Below are 14,705 nucleotides of genomic sequence, written 5' to 3'. Positions count from 1 at the left end.
TACAGAACAGAGATAACTTCTTGAGGACATTGGCATAGTACGCCAGAAAAGAGAGTTGACTTTTCACAATAATACATATTGTTTATTTAGTAACATCTTATCACGTTATTAATTAAGTAATTATTATACATATTATTTCAGCACTGCTCAAATATGTTTAATAACACTCTTGCTACTATTACTTGATCTCATGATCGTTCTAACAAATTGCCCATGGTCATTGGTCAACATTAATATTTTATCTACACTGCACAAATTTTTTCCCTTAAAAAAATCCTTGCGGGGCTGGATGCCTGAATCGTTTATTTTATTGCTTCTATCAACACAATTGTGCATTATTGATATCACCTAATTTATGCTTCTCATGTAATTAATAATTAATTATTAATTATGCATATTTTCAGCACTATAACTGTTAGTTGGATAATTAGCTTGTTAATTATAGAGATTAGTTTTTCATAATCAGGTTAGTAAAATTAGTTATTCTCACTTACATGTATGTATATATATGTGACAGCAAGATTTGTAATAGTTAAGAGAAAAGTAAATGAAAAATACTGAAGGCACTTTTTGCCCCCAATTTTCTCTCTCTCTTCTACAATCCCCTTCTTCTTCTAATCAACAATTGGTTCAATCATGGACGCAGAACACAGCAGTTTTAACATGGTGCGGTGAGCGCTCCATGGATTGAATCCTTCGTTTCTTTTCTGTACTTTCTCTGTACTCCTTTGTACTCCCACCTCTTGATTTCTTCTCTTTCCTTAAACCTACACTATAGAGTTTGATGAGAGTTTCTCACTCCCCGATTTTGCGATTTTGCTGTGGTGAGAATTCCGATCAACGGGATTAAGGGAAGAAGATTCTGTATCGGTCATTTACTAGATTCATTGATCAAAGATTTCAATTCCTACTCCAATGGATTCCAACCACACCCCGAATCTTGGAAGCATCGATCTCCAACTTTTGGCCCAAATTGTAGCGCAAATCACTAGTATGCAATCCGCATCGACGAAATCATCTGTGAGCCCTCATCTTGATTTGGCTAGTCCCTATTATTTGCATCCAGCGGACAGTCCAGGTAACCCCTTGATTTCTAGGGTTCTTGATCATCAGAATTATCACAATTGGTCGCACTATATGCTGTTAGCGCTTAAATCAAAGAACAAATTGGCCTTTATTGATGGTACTCTCCCGAAGCCACCTGTAGATGACCCGTTATTTGAGGCTTGGGATCGTTGCAATACTTTTGTCATCTCCTGGATTCATCTTTCTCTAAGCAGTGACATTGCTCAAAGCGTAATGGGAAATAGTATAGCCAAGGATTTATGGCAAGAACTCAAGAATCGATTTTATCAAGGGGATGTCTTCAAGATTGCTGAGCTCCAAGAGAAGTTGTTCTCAATCAAGCAAGGTGATCTGTCTGTCACTCATTATTTCACCAAACTCAAAGGAATTTGGGAAGATTTGGAAACTTTCAGACCCCTCCCACAGTGCAACTGCACACCGAAATGCACATGTGTCTTTGACACGGTTAGCAATTATCGAAAGGATACTTTTGTGGTGCGATTCTTGAGGGGCCTCAATGAACAATTTGGAAGTGCTCGATCAAACATTATGCTCATGAACCCTCTTCCCTCCATTGATTCTGCCTATTCAATGATGCTGCAACAGGAACGACAATTTTTGGGCACTGACATTACTGAGCCGAGCCCTTTGTTGAGCACTGCTTCATCACACACTTTTCAGTCTCGAGGCAGAGGACGCGGGAGAGGCGGTCGAGGACGCGGTCCAAGTGGCAGAGGAAGTTCTAAGCTCTGCGCCTACTGTGGTAAAACTGGACATCTCATCGACACTTGCTACCGCAAGCATGGAATGCCTCCGCATCTTAAGAAACAGAACCAAATCAATAATCTCACTGCTGAGGATGATGATTGCAGTGAACCAATTAGCTTGTATGAGAATCAGGGGGAATCTTCACATGCGAAGTTTACTTCAGAGCAAAAAGATGCATTACTGGCCCTTTTGCAGCATCATGGAGCCAAGGTCAATCATAATATGAATCAAATTGCTCCAGCCAATGACACCAATCCTGGTGAGCATCACTATGCTCTCATGTCCATTTGTTCACAGCACAATGACTCCTGGGTCATCGACACTGGAGCCACCATACATGTGACATATAAGTTAGATGCATTTGATTCGTACCATAAAATCAAACCAGTAAAAGTTAGATTACCAAACAACCAAATCATCATTGCATCTATTGCGGGTCGTGTCATTTTCTCAAAATCTTTATACCTTACAAATGTCTTATACATTCCATCTTTTGCATACAATTTAATTTCTGTTTCACAACTCATTGCATCACTTGACTGCCAATTTGTTTTCAACAAATTTGGTTGTGAGATACAGGACCTTCCAACATGGAAGATGATTGGAGCAGCTGATTACTCTAATGGCTTGTATACACTGAACACCAGCACCACCATACATAATACACTTCAATGCAGCTCACATGACACCACGATGCACAACACCGAACTGTGGCACCTCAGATTGGGCCATGTTCCTTTCAATAAATTGCAACTCTTACATGATTTGTTTCCTTCAATTTCTAGTTCAAACTTTAATAAAATTGTGGCTGCAAAGCCGTGTGATTCTTGTCAATTTGCCAAACAAAAGAGACTCTCTTTTTCTACTAGTCATAGCAAATCTAATGCAGTGTTTGACATTATACACATTGATATTTGGGGTCCTTTGAATATTCTTTCTACTGATGGTAACAAGTATTTTCTCACTATAGTAGATGACTACAGCAGATACACTTGGATATTTTTTATGAAATTAAAATCTGAGACAGAGAGACTGATTAAGAACTTTGTAACCCTCATTGAAAATCAATTTCACAAGACTATAAAATGCATTCGGTCTGACAATGGCAAGGAGTTCTTAATGCATGACTTTTATGCAGCCAAAGGCATATTGCATCAAAGGTCATGCGTGGCAACTCCACAACAGAATGGAATAGTAGAACGCAAGCACCAGCACATACTGCAGGTAGCTCGATCCATTCTATTTCACTCTGCTGTCCCTAATTGCTATTGGGATTTTGCCGTCGCTCATGCTATCCATTTGATCAATAGATTGCCAAGTTCCATCTTAGAAAACAAAACACCTTTTGAAATGATTTTTAACATCAAACCAGATTTCAAACATTTAAAAGTTTTTGGTTGTCTCACTTATATCTCAACACTTGCAGTTGGTAGGATGAAACTCGATAAACGGGCCAGAAAGTGTGTTTTTCTAGGATATAAGGAAGGGACCAAAGGTTACATTGTTTTAGATGTACAAAGCAAACAATTATTTGTGTCAAGAGACGTCGTGTTTTTTGAGTCAAGTCTGCCTTTCACTGAGGCAGCGCTTCCCGCACCTCCTATATCTCATACAATATGTGCTAAGCCCGTTGACCCATTTCTATACACTGAGGCTTATGATGCCACACCACAACATCACGATGACCACAATTCACCCAATATTTCATCACACTTGCCTCCCCTTTCACAAAATTCACATCAACAGATCACTCACACACCATTGAGGACTCACACGGAGGCTCTCTCACAACCTCCTCTATTAACTCCACTCAGAAGGTCCTCAAGGATCCACAAACCACCACGCCACCTAGCTGATTTTCAGTGCATGCAAACCTCTAAACTTTCTATTGCACAATCATCATCATCCTTGTATCCTCTTTCACATTGCATATCATACCATAAACTCTCATCCACTCACAAGGCATTGTCATTGGCTGTTTCAAATGCATCTGAACCTTCATCTTATGAGGAAGCTGTAACTCAAAAATGCTGGGAAGAGGCCATTAATGTAGAATTAAATGCTCTAAAGTCAAATGAAACATGGGACCTCACCCCTCTTCCTCATGGCAAGTCTACAATTGGTAATAAATGGGTTTTTAAATTGAAATTGAGGCCTGATGGATCTGTTGAACGCCACAAGGCCCGGCTGGTTGCAAAGGGTTACACCCAAACTCCTGGTTTTGATTTTTTTGACACATACAGTCCCGTTGCGAAGATGGCAACCCTTCGGACTCTCTTGGCAATTTCAGCAGCTAAGAATTGGTATTTGCAACAACTCGATGTCAATACGGCATTTTTACATGGCGATCTGGATGAGGAGGTCTATATGAGACCCCCTAAAGGTCTTCATCTACCAAGACCGGACCTAGTTTGCAAACTCAAAAAGTCTCTCTATGGCTTAAAACAAGCCAGCAGGCAATGGAACGTGAAACTGACTTCAATGTTAGTTAGTTTGGGGTACAAACAATCCATCAATGATTACTCTCTCTTCACTAAACAATCTGCCAAGTCGTTTACTGCTGTTTTGGTTTATGTGGATGATTTAATACTGACAGGGGATGACCAAGATGAAATAAGGAAAACAAAGATGGCTCTAGACAAAGCATTCAGCATCAAGGACATAGGTGATCTCAAATATTTCTTAGGCTTGGAAATAGCTAGGAGCAACAAAGGTATCTCTGTTTGTCAAAGAAAATATGTCACTGATTTGTTGAAGGACTATGGCTTGAGTGATGCCAAACCAGTTAGTACTCCCATGGAGTATACATCAAAACTGTCCAGATCAGCTGCACCTCCGTATGACGACATTTCAGCATATCGCAGATTGGTTGGAAGATTGGTGTATTTGACCACGACAAGGCCGGACATTTGTTATGCAGTTGGCAAGTTAAGTCAGTGTTTGGACTGCCCTACAACAGCCCACTATCAAGCTGCGATTCGTGTGTTGAAATACCTCAAGAATACCCCCGCTACTGGCCTCATATTCCCTACCTCTTCCGACCTCTGTCTGAAAGGCTTCACTGATGCTGACTGGGCATCTTGTCCAGATACCAGGAGGTCAATTTCTGGGTATTGCTTCTTTTTGGGTGATGCTTTAGTTTCTTGGAAGAGTAAAAAGCAACCTACTGTAGCGAGGTCATCCTCAGAAGCCGAGTATAGAGCCATGGCAGCTGGTGTGTGTGAGGTTCAATGGTTGTCCTATCTTCTACATGATCTTAATATTCCTATTACTCAGCCTATTCCCTTTTATTGTGATAACCAGTCTGCCCTTTATATTGCTGCGAATCCTGTATTTCATGAAAGGACTAAGCATATTGAGGTAGATTGTCATGTGGTGCGAGAAAGAGCCGTGTCTGGGTTAGTTAAGTTGTTACCTATCTCAAGCAAAAATCAAACAGCGGATATCTTCACCAAGGCCTTAGCACCTGGTCCTTTTCAGAATTGTTTTAGCAAGCTAGGCCTGTTCGATTTGTATGCTCCTCAATTGAGGGGGAATGGTACCAGTGATTTTGTTACTTGATGATTGAGATGTTCCCTTATTGCAAGTTAGTGATATGGAATTCTCCATTTCTCTAACTTGAGGGGGAATGTTAGTTAGTTAGATGATGTCATAGTTAGTTTTTTTTTTATTTTTTAACTCCAAGTTGATATTATGACAATATGCATAACTATCAACTTAAGGGGAATGTTAGTTGGATAATTAGCTTGTTAATTATAGAGATTAGTTTTTCATAATCAGGTTAGTAAAATTAGTTATTCTCACTTACATGTATGTATATATATGTGACAGCAAGATTTGTAATAGTTAAGAGAAAAGTAAATGAAAAATACTGAAGGCACTTTTTGCCCCCAATTTTCTCTCTCTCTTCTACAATCCCCTTCTTCTTCTAATCAACAATTGGTTCAATCATGGACGCAGAACACAGCAGTTTTAACAATAACAGTATATAATCCTTAGCAAAGAACATTGTTAGTGCATTGCGAACCGCAAACACTTGAGATCCCATTGTGCTCGAGAGAACCCATTGAGATCTGAATAACGTTATAGCATTCTAGCTACAACAACTTTCCTCGTCACCTTTCATTCTTTCCTTCCTTCTTTATTTCTTTTCTCATCATCTGCTGCAGTTGAGATTCAATCATGGCTGCAAAACTTGAAGGTGGTGGAGCTTATCTCTCTTCCTTTGTAGATGTTGTTTTAAACAAGCTGTCTTTAGTACTTGATGACGACGACTCATTCACCGAAAGGAACAACTTGCTTGGAAGATTGGAGAAAAGTCTGTCTGATGTTGGACCTGTTCTTGATGATGCTGAGCAGAAGCAGTTCACTAACGAGAAAGTCAAGAGTTGGCTTGATGATCTCCAAGATGCTCTCTATAAGGCTGATGACTTGCTCGATGAACTCTCAACTGAAGCTGCCATTGCCACCCAAAGGGATCCAGGTAACTCTTATTCCTGGTCTCATCCTGTTGATTCATATATTAATTATAGTGGTGGCATGGAAAAAGTAGTTCAAAGACTAGAGTATGTTGTAGCACGCAAAAATTTACTTCATCTGAAGGAGAGTGCCAAGGTGGACATGTCATCATGGAGAACTCCATCCACATCTCTCGTTGTAAGTTCCCACATATTTGGTCGGGACAACGATAAGGAGGAGATAATCAAATTGTTGCTAGATGATGGTTGTCATGCTGAATCACCTGTCACTGTGATCCCCATTGTGGGTCTGGGTGGAATAGGAAAAACTACTTTGGCTCAATTGGTTTACAATGATGCCAAAGTGGTGAAAAATTTTGACCTTAAAGTGTGGGTGTGTGTTGCTGAAAACTTTGATCCTGTTAACCTTACACGGATTATACTAAAGAAAATAACTTCTTGTTCTTGTGACACGGATGACTTTGAATCACTTCAGACTGATTTGAAGGATAAGTTGGTACGGAAGAGATTCTTAGTTGTTTTAGATGACGTCTGGGATGATCGAGGGGACATATGGGAGGATATTCTAAAACCTTTTCAGTATGGGAATAAGGGAAGTAAAATTCTCTTAACAACCCGTAGTGAAAAGGTTGCTTCTATGTTCACAGCTATTAAACAACATTACCGACTAGGTTTATTGTCTGATCAAGACTGTTGGTCTGTGTTTCTCAAGCACTCATCTCTTTCTATTAATTCTGAACAACATGCAACTTTAGAACCAATCGGTAGAAAAATTGTTGAAAAGTGTAAGGGGTTACCTTTGGCTGTGAAAACACTTGGAGGTTTATTGCGCCATAAGTATGATGTAGGGGATTGGGAGAATATACTTGAAAGTAAAATTTGGAAACTCCCAGAAAATGACAGTAAGATTATTCCTGCATTAAGAGTAAGCTATCACTATCTTCCTTCACATCTAAAGCGGTGCTTTATTTACTGCTCATTATTTCCTGAGGATTATCAATTTGACAAAAATGAATTAATCTTGCTGTGGATGGCTGAGGATCTCGTACTACCAAACAAAAACTACACGTTAGAAAATATTGGTTGTACATATTTTGATGAGTTAGTTGCAAGGTCATTTTTTCAACCTTCTAGTATTGATGTTGGTGTATTTGTAATGCATGATCTCATGCATGATTTAGCAACATTTTTTGCTGGAAAGTTCTATTTCAGAGTCACAGAATTTGGAGATCTGCAAAAGATTTACAACAAAACTCGTCATTTGTCATATATGGTAAATCCTAACGATCCAGTCATACGACTTGGAGAGGTCTACAAGGGAGCAATTCATATGAGAACATTTCTAGCTGTTCATTTGCTTCATCTTTATGAATCAATTGATATAACAAGTGATTCTAGGCACTTACAATTATTAGAATTGAGGTGTTTAAGAGCGTTGTCATTTAAATCTTTTTCTATTGAGTCATTGCCGGATTCAATAGATAAACTGATCCATTTACATTATTTGGATCTCTCTTACACACCTATTGTGGAATTGTCTGAGTCATTGTGTAAATTACACAATCTCCAAACGTTGAAGTTGACTTATTGTGTTCATCTAAAGATGCTACCTAGCCGCATGCAAGATCTTGTAAACCTGCGCCATCTTGATATTGAAGAAACGCCTTCGTTGATAGAGATGCCGAAGGGAATGAGCAAGTTAAAACATCTGAACTTCTTGAGTGGTTATATTCTCGGCAAGAAGGAGGAGAATGGAATAAGAGAACTGGGATCACTTGACAATCTTCATGGCTCACTATGTATTTCCAACTTAAAGAATGTCAACAACAGCCGTGAAGCTTTGGAGGCAAAGATGGCTAACAAGAAGCACATCAACGTTTTAGAATTGAAATGGATTCCAGATAATGATGACGACGACGATGATGTTGATTTTCAAAAAGAGAGAAGCATTCTTGAGTTGTTACAACCTCACCGAAACTTGAGAGAGTTATCAATTGATGGTTATAGGGGTGAAATATTCCCTGATTGGTTAGGCCTTTCTTGCTACTCCAATTTAACCGACTTGAGTATGCATCGTTGTAAGAATTGCCGTCAGCTTCCTTCACTGGGACAGGTACCCTCTCTGCAGCATCTGTATATAACGGGACTTGAAGGGTTGGAGAGAATTGGTGGTGAGTTTTACAATAACGCTGAATCATCTCATCAGGGGACACCCTTCAGATCTCTTCAAACTCTGAGATTTACTCATATGCCTCGCTGGCGAGAGTGGCATATTCCTCATGACTTTGATGGATTTCCGAAACTTAAAAGCCTTTCCATAGTCAACTGTCCGGTGTTAAGTGGAGATCTGCCTGCTCACCTTCCAGCTCTGGAGAAACTTAACATTGTTAACAGCGACGAGCTTGCATGTTCACTGCCGAGAGCTCCCAAGCTTCACCAATTACTTGTAATGGGTCCTTGGTATGAGCCTGATGAGTATGCGTATGAGCATTTATCGAAACCGCATGAGGTAGTAATTTTAGAAACTTTGCTTACCAAGTCCGTATTGGAGTGCCTGCCTCACATCGAATGGTCGTGTGTCCAACGTTTGACAATCGAGAATCCTTGGCCAGCACTATCATTTTCAGGAGATTATTTGCCCGATTCATTACAATATCTGCAAATCACTGGGTGTTCAGACTTAACATTCTCAGGGCCACTGCATTCCAAGTCCCTAACGGAGATACTTGTCGAAGAATGTCGTTCACTGACGTTGTTGCCATTGGGGGCCCTTCCAAATCTGAAGACACTCTCTATCTCAGATTGCCCAGAAATGGATTGTTTTGGAGAGGAGTGCCTCCCGCGGAGCTTGACAACTCTTGAGATCAGTAGATGCCAGAAATTAGAGAGGTGGATAACTTGGAGGGGTTTGCAGAGTGAAGGCCTTACCCGTCTCATCCTTGAAGGCTGGAAGGAAGTTAAGTCGTTCCCGAGAGAGGGTTGCCTTCCTGCTTCCCTCCAGTATCTATCTTTGTCGTACTTTTCAAATCTGGAGACGCTAGACTGCAAGGGCCTTCACCAACTCACCTCCCTCCAAAAATTAACAATTCAATACTGTGGAAAGCTGGAGAATATCACACAACAAAACCTGCCTGCCTCCTTATCAAAATTCATCATCAACAGTATATGTCCATTGAGGAGTAAGCTGGAAGAGATGAACGACCCACGAATTCAATTCGACACAGGTAATTGTTTTTGCTCTCATCTTCCCTAAACTCACTGCACGCTCTCCAATTATAATGCTAAATTGTTGCCACCAAACATTCTCTTTCCCTTGTTAATATGCCAAACCAATTTTTCTGCTTAATTTTTAATATGTCTTTTCCCCTTGATTGCAGACTAGGAGTATGAGTTCCGTTGATTTCTGCAACATGCAAGGATTCTGTCTATTCATAATTTAATATGTTAAGGAGGAGGTGCGTTCGTACTTTATGAAATACATTATTCCGTTTGATTTGCAAAGTCATACCAATTCTCGAATTACAAAACAGAACATACTTTAGTTATGCCATTTAATTTCAGTTTTCTATTTCTGTCAGATTTTAGTTCATACAATTTTGCTTTTTATTTTTTAATTTTTGGACTCTGTTTATCTCATACTAATGTGTTCTATGTTGGTTTCCATTTATAATTGGTAAGGTGGAAGCAGGAGTTTCAATTCATGGATGTGGTAAGGTGAGAATGGGGGTGAATTAAAGTAAGTTTTGGCATATGTTCAAGCTTTGATGTTATTTATTATTTGAAGTTTTCTACAATGCCTCCTACTTTTTCCTTGTCTCCATCTAATTATACTTTTCTTTGTCCAAAATGCAGAGTTGAATGTTCCAAGAAATTCATAGATATGATAATGCAAGCATTCTATGAAAACCAGTCCAAGGATGTTGTGGTTTCAAGCGTCTTGTGAGTTCTTGGCACAGCACACTCTTCATCCTTTTTAGATGGGTAATTGCAATAGAAAATTTCTCATCTTTAGTTTAGAAGTCATAACCTGCAGAACCTCAGTTCCCATGCCGTAATGAAAAAATTAAATTGATTACATATTTGTATCTAAACGTAATTCTAGCTCCCCATTGGTTGGTTTATGTTTTCATCTTTCATAAAACAAATGTTCTTCTACTTTCTAACCAATCAGCATTGTGCGGTACTATCTCATTATGCTTATTATAATAAAACTGGTCAATTTTTGTTCTATGCAGGTTTCTCATGATCCAGACCCTGAAATACAATATGGATTTCTTTGCTGGAATGCTGAAATACAATACGACTGGGACTGCCATTCGTTCAAGTTTCATGGTCAACCATTACTAGTTCATTAAGTCCAAACTCAGTTTTACCAAGGAATACCCTGAGTTTGAGTTGGGAAGTTAGGACCCATTCTGTATATTTTAGTTAGGGTGTTAATTTCTGCTTTGCTCTTTCTGTTTGAATCTGTTTTGAATCTCTTATTCTATTGGATAGTTTCCTCACATATATAAGATTGCCTTTTGTATCTTATGTATAATCAATGAATGAGGTTATTCAGTCTCATATCATTTTTCTCACAAAGTCCTGAAGCTTTTTCTTTCTACACATTTTATATTGCAGCACCTTCATCAATGCCTAGTGTCAATAGAGGGCATTAAGATTCCTAAGAAACAAGATAATTTCTGTTTGCTGAGTTTGTTGAGTATGCAGTTTTTCTGTGCTCACTATTTGTAGTGTAAATTTGTAAATTGGAACAAACATTATAATCTCGATGTTTTCATTCTAAATGTGATAGGAAAATGACACCAAAGGAAAAGATACAAAAGTAGGTCAAGTATGGTGCATTAAAGAAGAAAAAATGAGGCTTACTATGTATTTGAAAGAAGGAAAGCCAAGTAGAAAGCTATTCTTTTGGAAGTATTTCTTCGAAAAGCATGAATGTAAGAAAAGCAGTACACTTGACCAAAGAAAACTGTAAGAAGGCAACTTCAAATTTGGAAAGTGTTGTATCATTCTTCTTGTATTCTGGAAATTCATCAAGTGTGTGCTTTGTGTTGAGTGAAAAGACAAATGAAGAAACTAGTTAATTTAATATGCATTAAGTTGTTTTAGTTTTTGTACATAAAGATCTAGATTATCAACTAGTCTCTTAATACAGCGGTATAGTAATATTATGTTCCATATACAGACTTTCCTGTAAAAAATTCATGCTAGAAAGAGCAACAAGAACATGTTTTTCATTTGTTAATTTGATAAAGAAAGCCTGTGTCTAACTGTCTATGCGCTAATGTGATGAGTGCACAGTTCAATATCTTTGAGGATAAAACAGTGGAACGCGCCAGGTAGGGGTCGAACCTACGACTTTCTGCTTAGGAAACAGACGCTCTATCCACTGAGCTACAGGCGCTTCTTAGAAGTTTATTTCTTATTTAATTTTTGAAGATTTTTGTTGTTGATCACTAGGGGTGGCAAAATGGGTCGAGTCTGTCGGGCCGATCCACTAAATCCGCTAAAAAAGGCGGGTCGGGCTAGGAATTGGAGCCCGCCAAATTAAAAAACCCGCCAAACCTGCACCGCTAAATTGGCGGGTTTTGGCGGGGCGGGGCGGGCCGGTCCGCCGGGCCGAAAATTTTTATTTTTTATTTTTTTTAATTAAATAAAAGAGTGATTACTATTATAAAATTAATAATTATAGAATTTTTAAACATTTTTTTTTATTTTTTGTTTTTATTCTTTTTTGAGTTATTAACTTTATTTATTTTATTTTACAATTTCGTATATATGCTCAAATTATGTAACTTATTTTTTAAAATAAAGATGATTCTATTGACAAATATTATTTTGAACAATTTTATTGAAGTTAAAAATAAAAAAAAATAGTAAAAAAATTATATTATAATTTGACTATTTTTTATTTGTATTTCATTTTTTAATTATTATTTTTTGGTTAATTTTAATGAATTTTATTTTTCAAAAAAAAAAAAAAAGTCAAGCGGGCTAGCCCGCCAATCCGCCATAAAGCGGGGCGGGCTAGCATTTTGAACCCATTTTAGTTGGCGGGGCGGGCCGGTCCGCCCCGTTTATGTGGCGGGCCTAGGCGGGGCGGGGCGGGTTGGGGCGGGCCAGCCCGCTTTGCCACCCCTATTGATCACAGATAATATCCTTCTTAGTATGAGATATTGTGTTATATTTTCACTTTTCAACATATTAGTGTCATGTACCATAGGTAGGGGTGCACAGACCCGGCCCGGTCTGGTCCCGAACACTTTTGGGACTAATTTGGTGTGATTTCATCGGGTTTAGGGTCGGGTAAGGGTCTCAAAAATAGACCCGGTCATTATTTCGGGTCGGGTCCGGGCCATAACTCGAGTCACCCGAAGTCGACCCGGTGACCCGGTCATCATACACAATTAATATTTTGTGTTATTAGTGATGGATCATGACTATTCTTATGTGGAATTTAAGTATTGTAAATATTAATATTTTGTATTATTAGTCATTATAAAACTATAAGTTAATGTTTTATGTTTAGAATGCATAAGACTTTAGACTAATGCATAATATTGTGTTATTTGTATTGATTTAAATATTTGGTATTATTAGACAATATTAGTATTGATTGTGGTTATACTTTAGTATTGATTGTGGTTATGCTTTAATTTTGAAGAATGGTTGGTTCTTGTTATATTTTTCTAAGTGAATTTTACCATGTTAAATAATGGTTGGAGTCTTGGAAATTTGGATATTTTTACATGCTAGCTTACAAGAAGGTATCAATGTAATGTAATGTTAACGGCCCGGTTTTCACCCGGTTTTCACCCGGTTTTTACCCGGTATAATTGTGGCCCGAAAGTGTATTGGTTTCATCGGGTCTAAGACCGGGTTCGAGTCTAATAAATAGACCCGGTGTATATTTCGGATCAGATCTGGATCACATCAAACCCGGCTTCACCCGACCCATGTGCACCCCCTAACCATAGGTAATATAATATGTTTTTGGGTGTTTTATAGAGACAAACGAGATGCTTCTTCATATGGATATAGATATGCATTTAATATCCTACATATACGGTGACACTAATATGTCTATATTGATGCTATCGTATTTTAGTTTACCTAGTACATGGCATTATTCCCCTTGGTGTGCTCACTAAATCTTTCTTAACTATTTTAAAGTTCATGTTAATAATAATAATAATAATAATAATATGGGTTAAGTATGATTTTGGTTCCAATGTAGAGGCCGAAAATTAATTTTGTTTTCGGCCTTTTTTTCGCTACAAAATGGTCCCAAAATTTTAGTTTATTTTAAAATTGACTTTTTTACCAATTTTATTTTTTTTTATTACCAAATTATCCTTCATTAAAAAATCTATTCTTAATATATAAAAGTAGATACATAAGCATGCACCACATTATTTTTGAGACATTTCTTTTCTCCTACTAATGCCATATCAGCAATATTACTTACTTGGCACAATTTTAGAATCAACCACTCAATTCTTGCCAAATCAACTACTATTTCCAAATCAGCAAAAAAATAAAATATATAAATAAAAAACTAAAAAATAGAATCCAATAAATTTGTAACCTCCAAATACATTGAATTCATATTCCTATATTTATTATATCTTGCCGTTATAAATAATACAATAAATTTATAACCGCAACAATTAATTTATAAATTAAAAGTTTAAAAAATGAAAATTATATTTTATTATTATAATTATGTTTATTATAATCATTTTTATTTTTGCCAATGAGTTATATCTCAAATAGCATAGTCTTCCATATTGATCACGAGCGGTATCTTTGGTAAAAAAAAAAATAATCATTTTAAAGTTTAGAAGTAACACTAGGTACAAAGAACTATTATTGTAGTTTTTACTTATTATTAAAAACAAATTCTATTTTATTTTACCAATATAAATTTTGAAAAGAATATTTGAAAACCAAAAAATATATGATATTAGACATATATTTTTATATTAGATACATTTGTAGTATATAAGATGCATCATGCATGCATGTTTACCTCAAAACATTAATTAACTATTTTTTTTTTACTAAAAATGTTTAACTTTTAGCTTTTGTTGCGTATATTTGTACATATAAGATGCATCATGCATGGATACAAATCTAAATATATAATTATTACAATAATTATGTTGACCGTAATTCCATAAGTTTAAGCCATTGACTATGTCAATTGCATTGCCAACTTTAGAATAATTATTATTTGGCACAACTTTAAAATCAACTACTCAATTCTTGACAAATTAACTATTATTTTTAAATCATCAAAAAAATAAAATATACAAATAAAAAACTAAAAAATAGAATCCAATAAATTTGTAACCTCCAAATACATTGAATTCATATTCCTATATT

The 14,705-nt window shown here is 37.0% G+C and overlaps 1 protein-coding gene and 1 non-coding gene across 3 annotated transcripts; one reads left to right on the top strand and one right to left on the bottom strand.

Annotated features, from left to right (window-relative positions):
* The first annotated feature begins 5,720 nt into the window (after nt 1–5,720).
* LOC112728611 (putative disease resistance RPP13-like protein 1) lies at nt 5,721–10,877 on the top strand. Of its 2 annotated transcripts, none has more exons than XM_025778828.2 (5): nt 5,721–9,535; nt 9,689–9,766; nt 9,990–10,025; nt 10,164–10,292; nt 10,547–10,877. In XM_025778828.2, exons 1-2 carry the CDS (start codon nt 6,016–6,018, stop codon nt 9,691–9,693), a joined length of 3,525 nt encoding a protein of 1,174 aa, XP_025634613.1. In that variant the 5' UTR covers nt 5,721–6,015; the 3' UTR covers nt 9,694–9,766; nt 9,990–10,025; nt 10,164–10,292; nt 10,547–10,877. The 2 variants fall into 2 exon arrangements, with proteins under 2 accessions (XP_025634613.1, XP_025634612.1); XM_025778827.2 differs by having other exon boundaries at nt 9,990–10,047.
* Nucleotides 10,878–11,648: 771 nt separating this feature from the next.
* On the bottom strand, nt 11,649–11,721 carry TRNAR-CCU (transfer RNA arginine (anticodon CCU)). Its single transcript has one exon. It is a non-coding gene; the product is annotated as a tRNA-Arg (tRNA).
* Nucleotides 11,722–14,705: the final 2,984 nt, after the last annotated feature.

The sequence above is a fragment of the Arachis hypogaea genome, chromosome 12 (genome assembly GCF_003086295.3).
Source record: "Arachis hypogaea cultivar Tifrunner chromosome 12, arahy.Tifrunner.gnm2.J5K5, whole genome shotgun sequence".
NCBI lineage: Eukaryota > Viridiplantae > Streptophyta > Magnoliopsida > Fabales > Fabaceae > Arachis > Arachis hypogaea.
The sequence above is the reverse complement of the archived record's forward strand: the minus strand, read 5'-3'. Positions and strand labels throughout refer to the sequence as shown.

Coding starts and splice junctions, on each gene's coding strand:
- LOC112728611 (XM_025778828.2), top strand. CDS start 6,016: ATGGCTGCAAAACTTGAAGGTGGTGGAGCTTATCTCTCTTCCTTTGTA.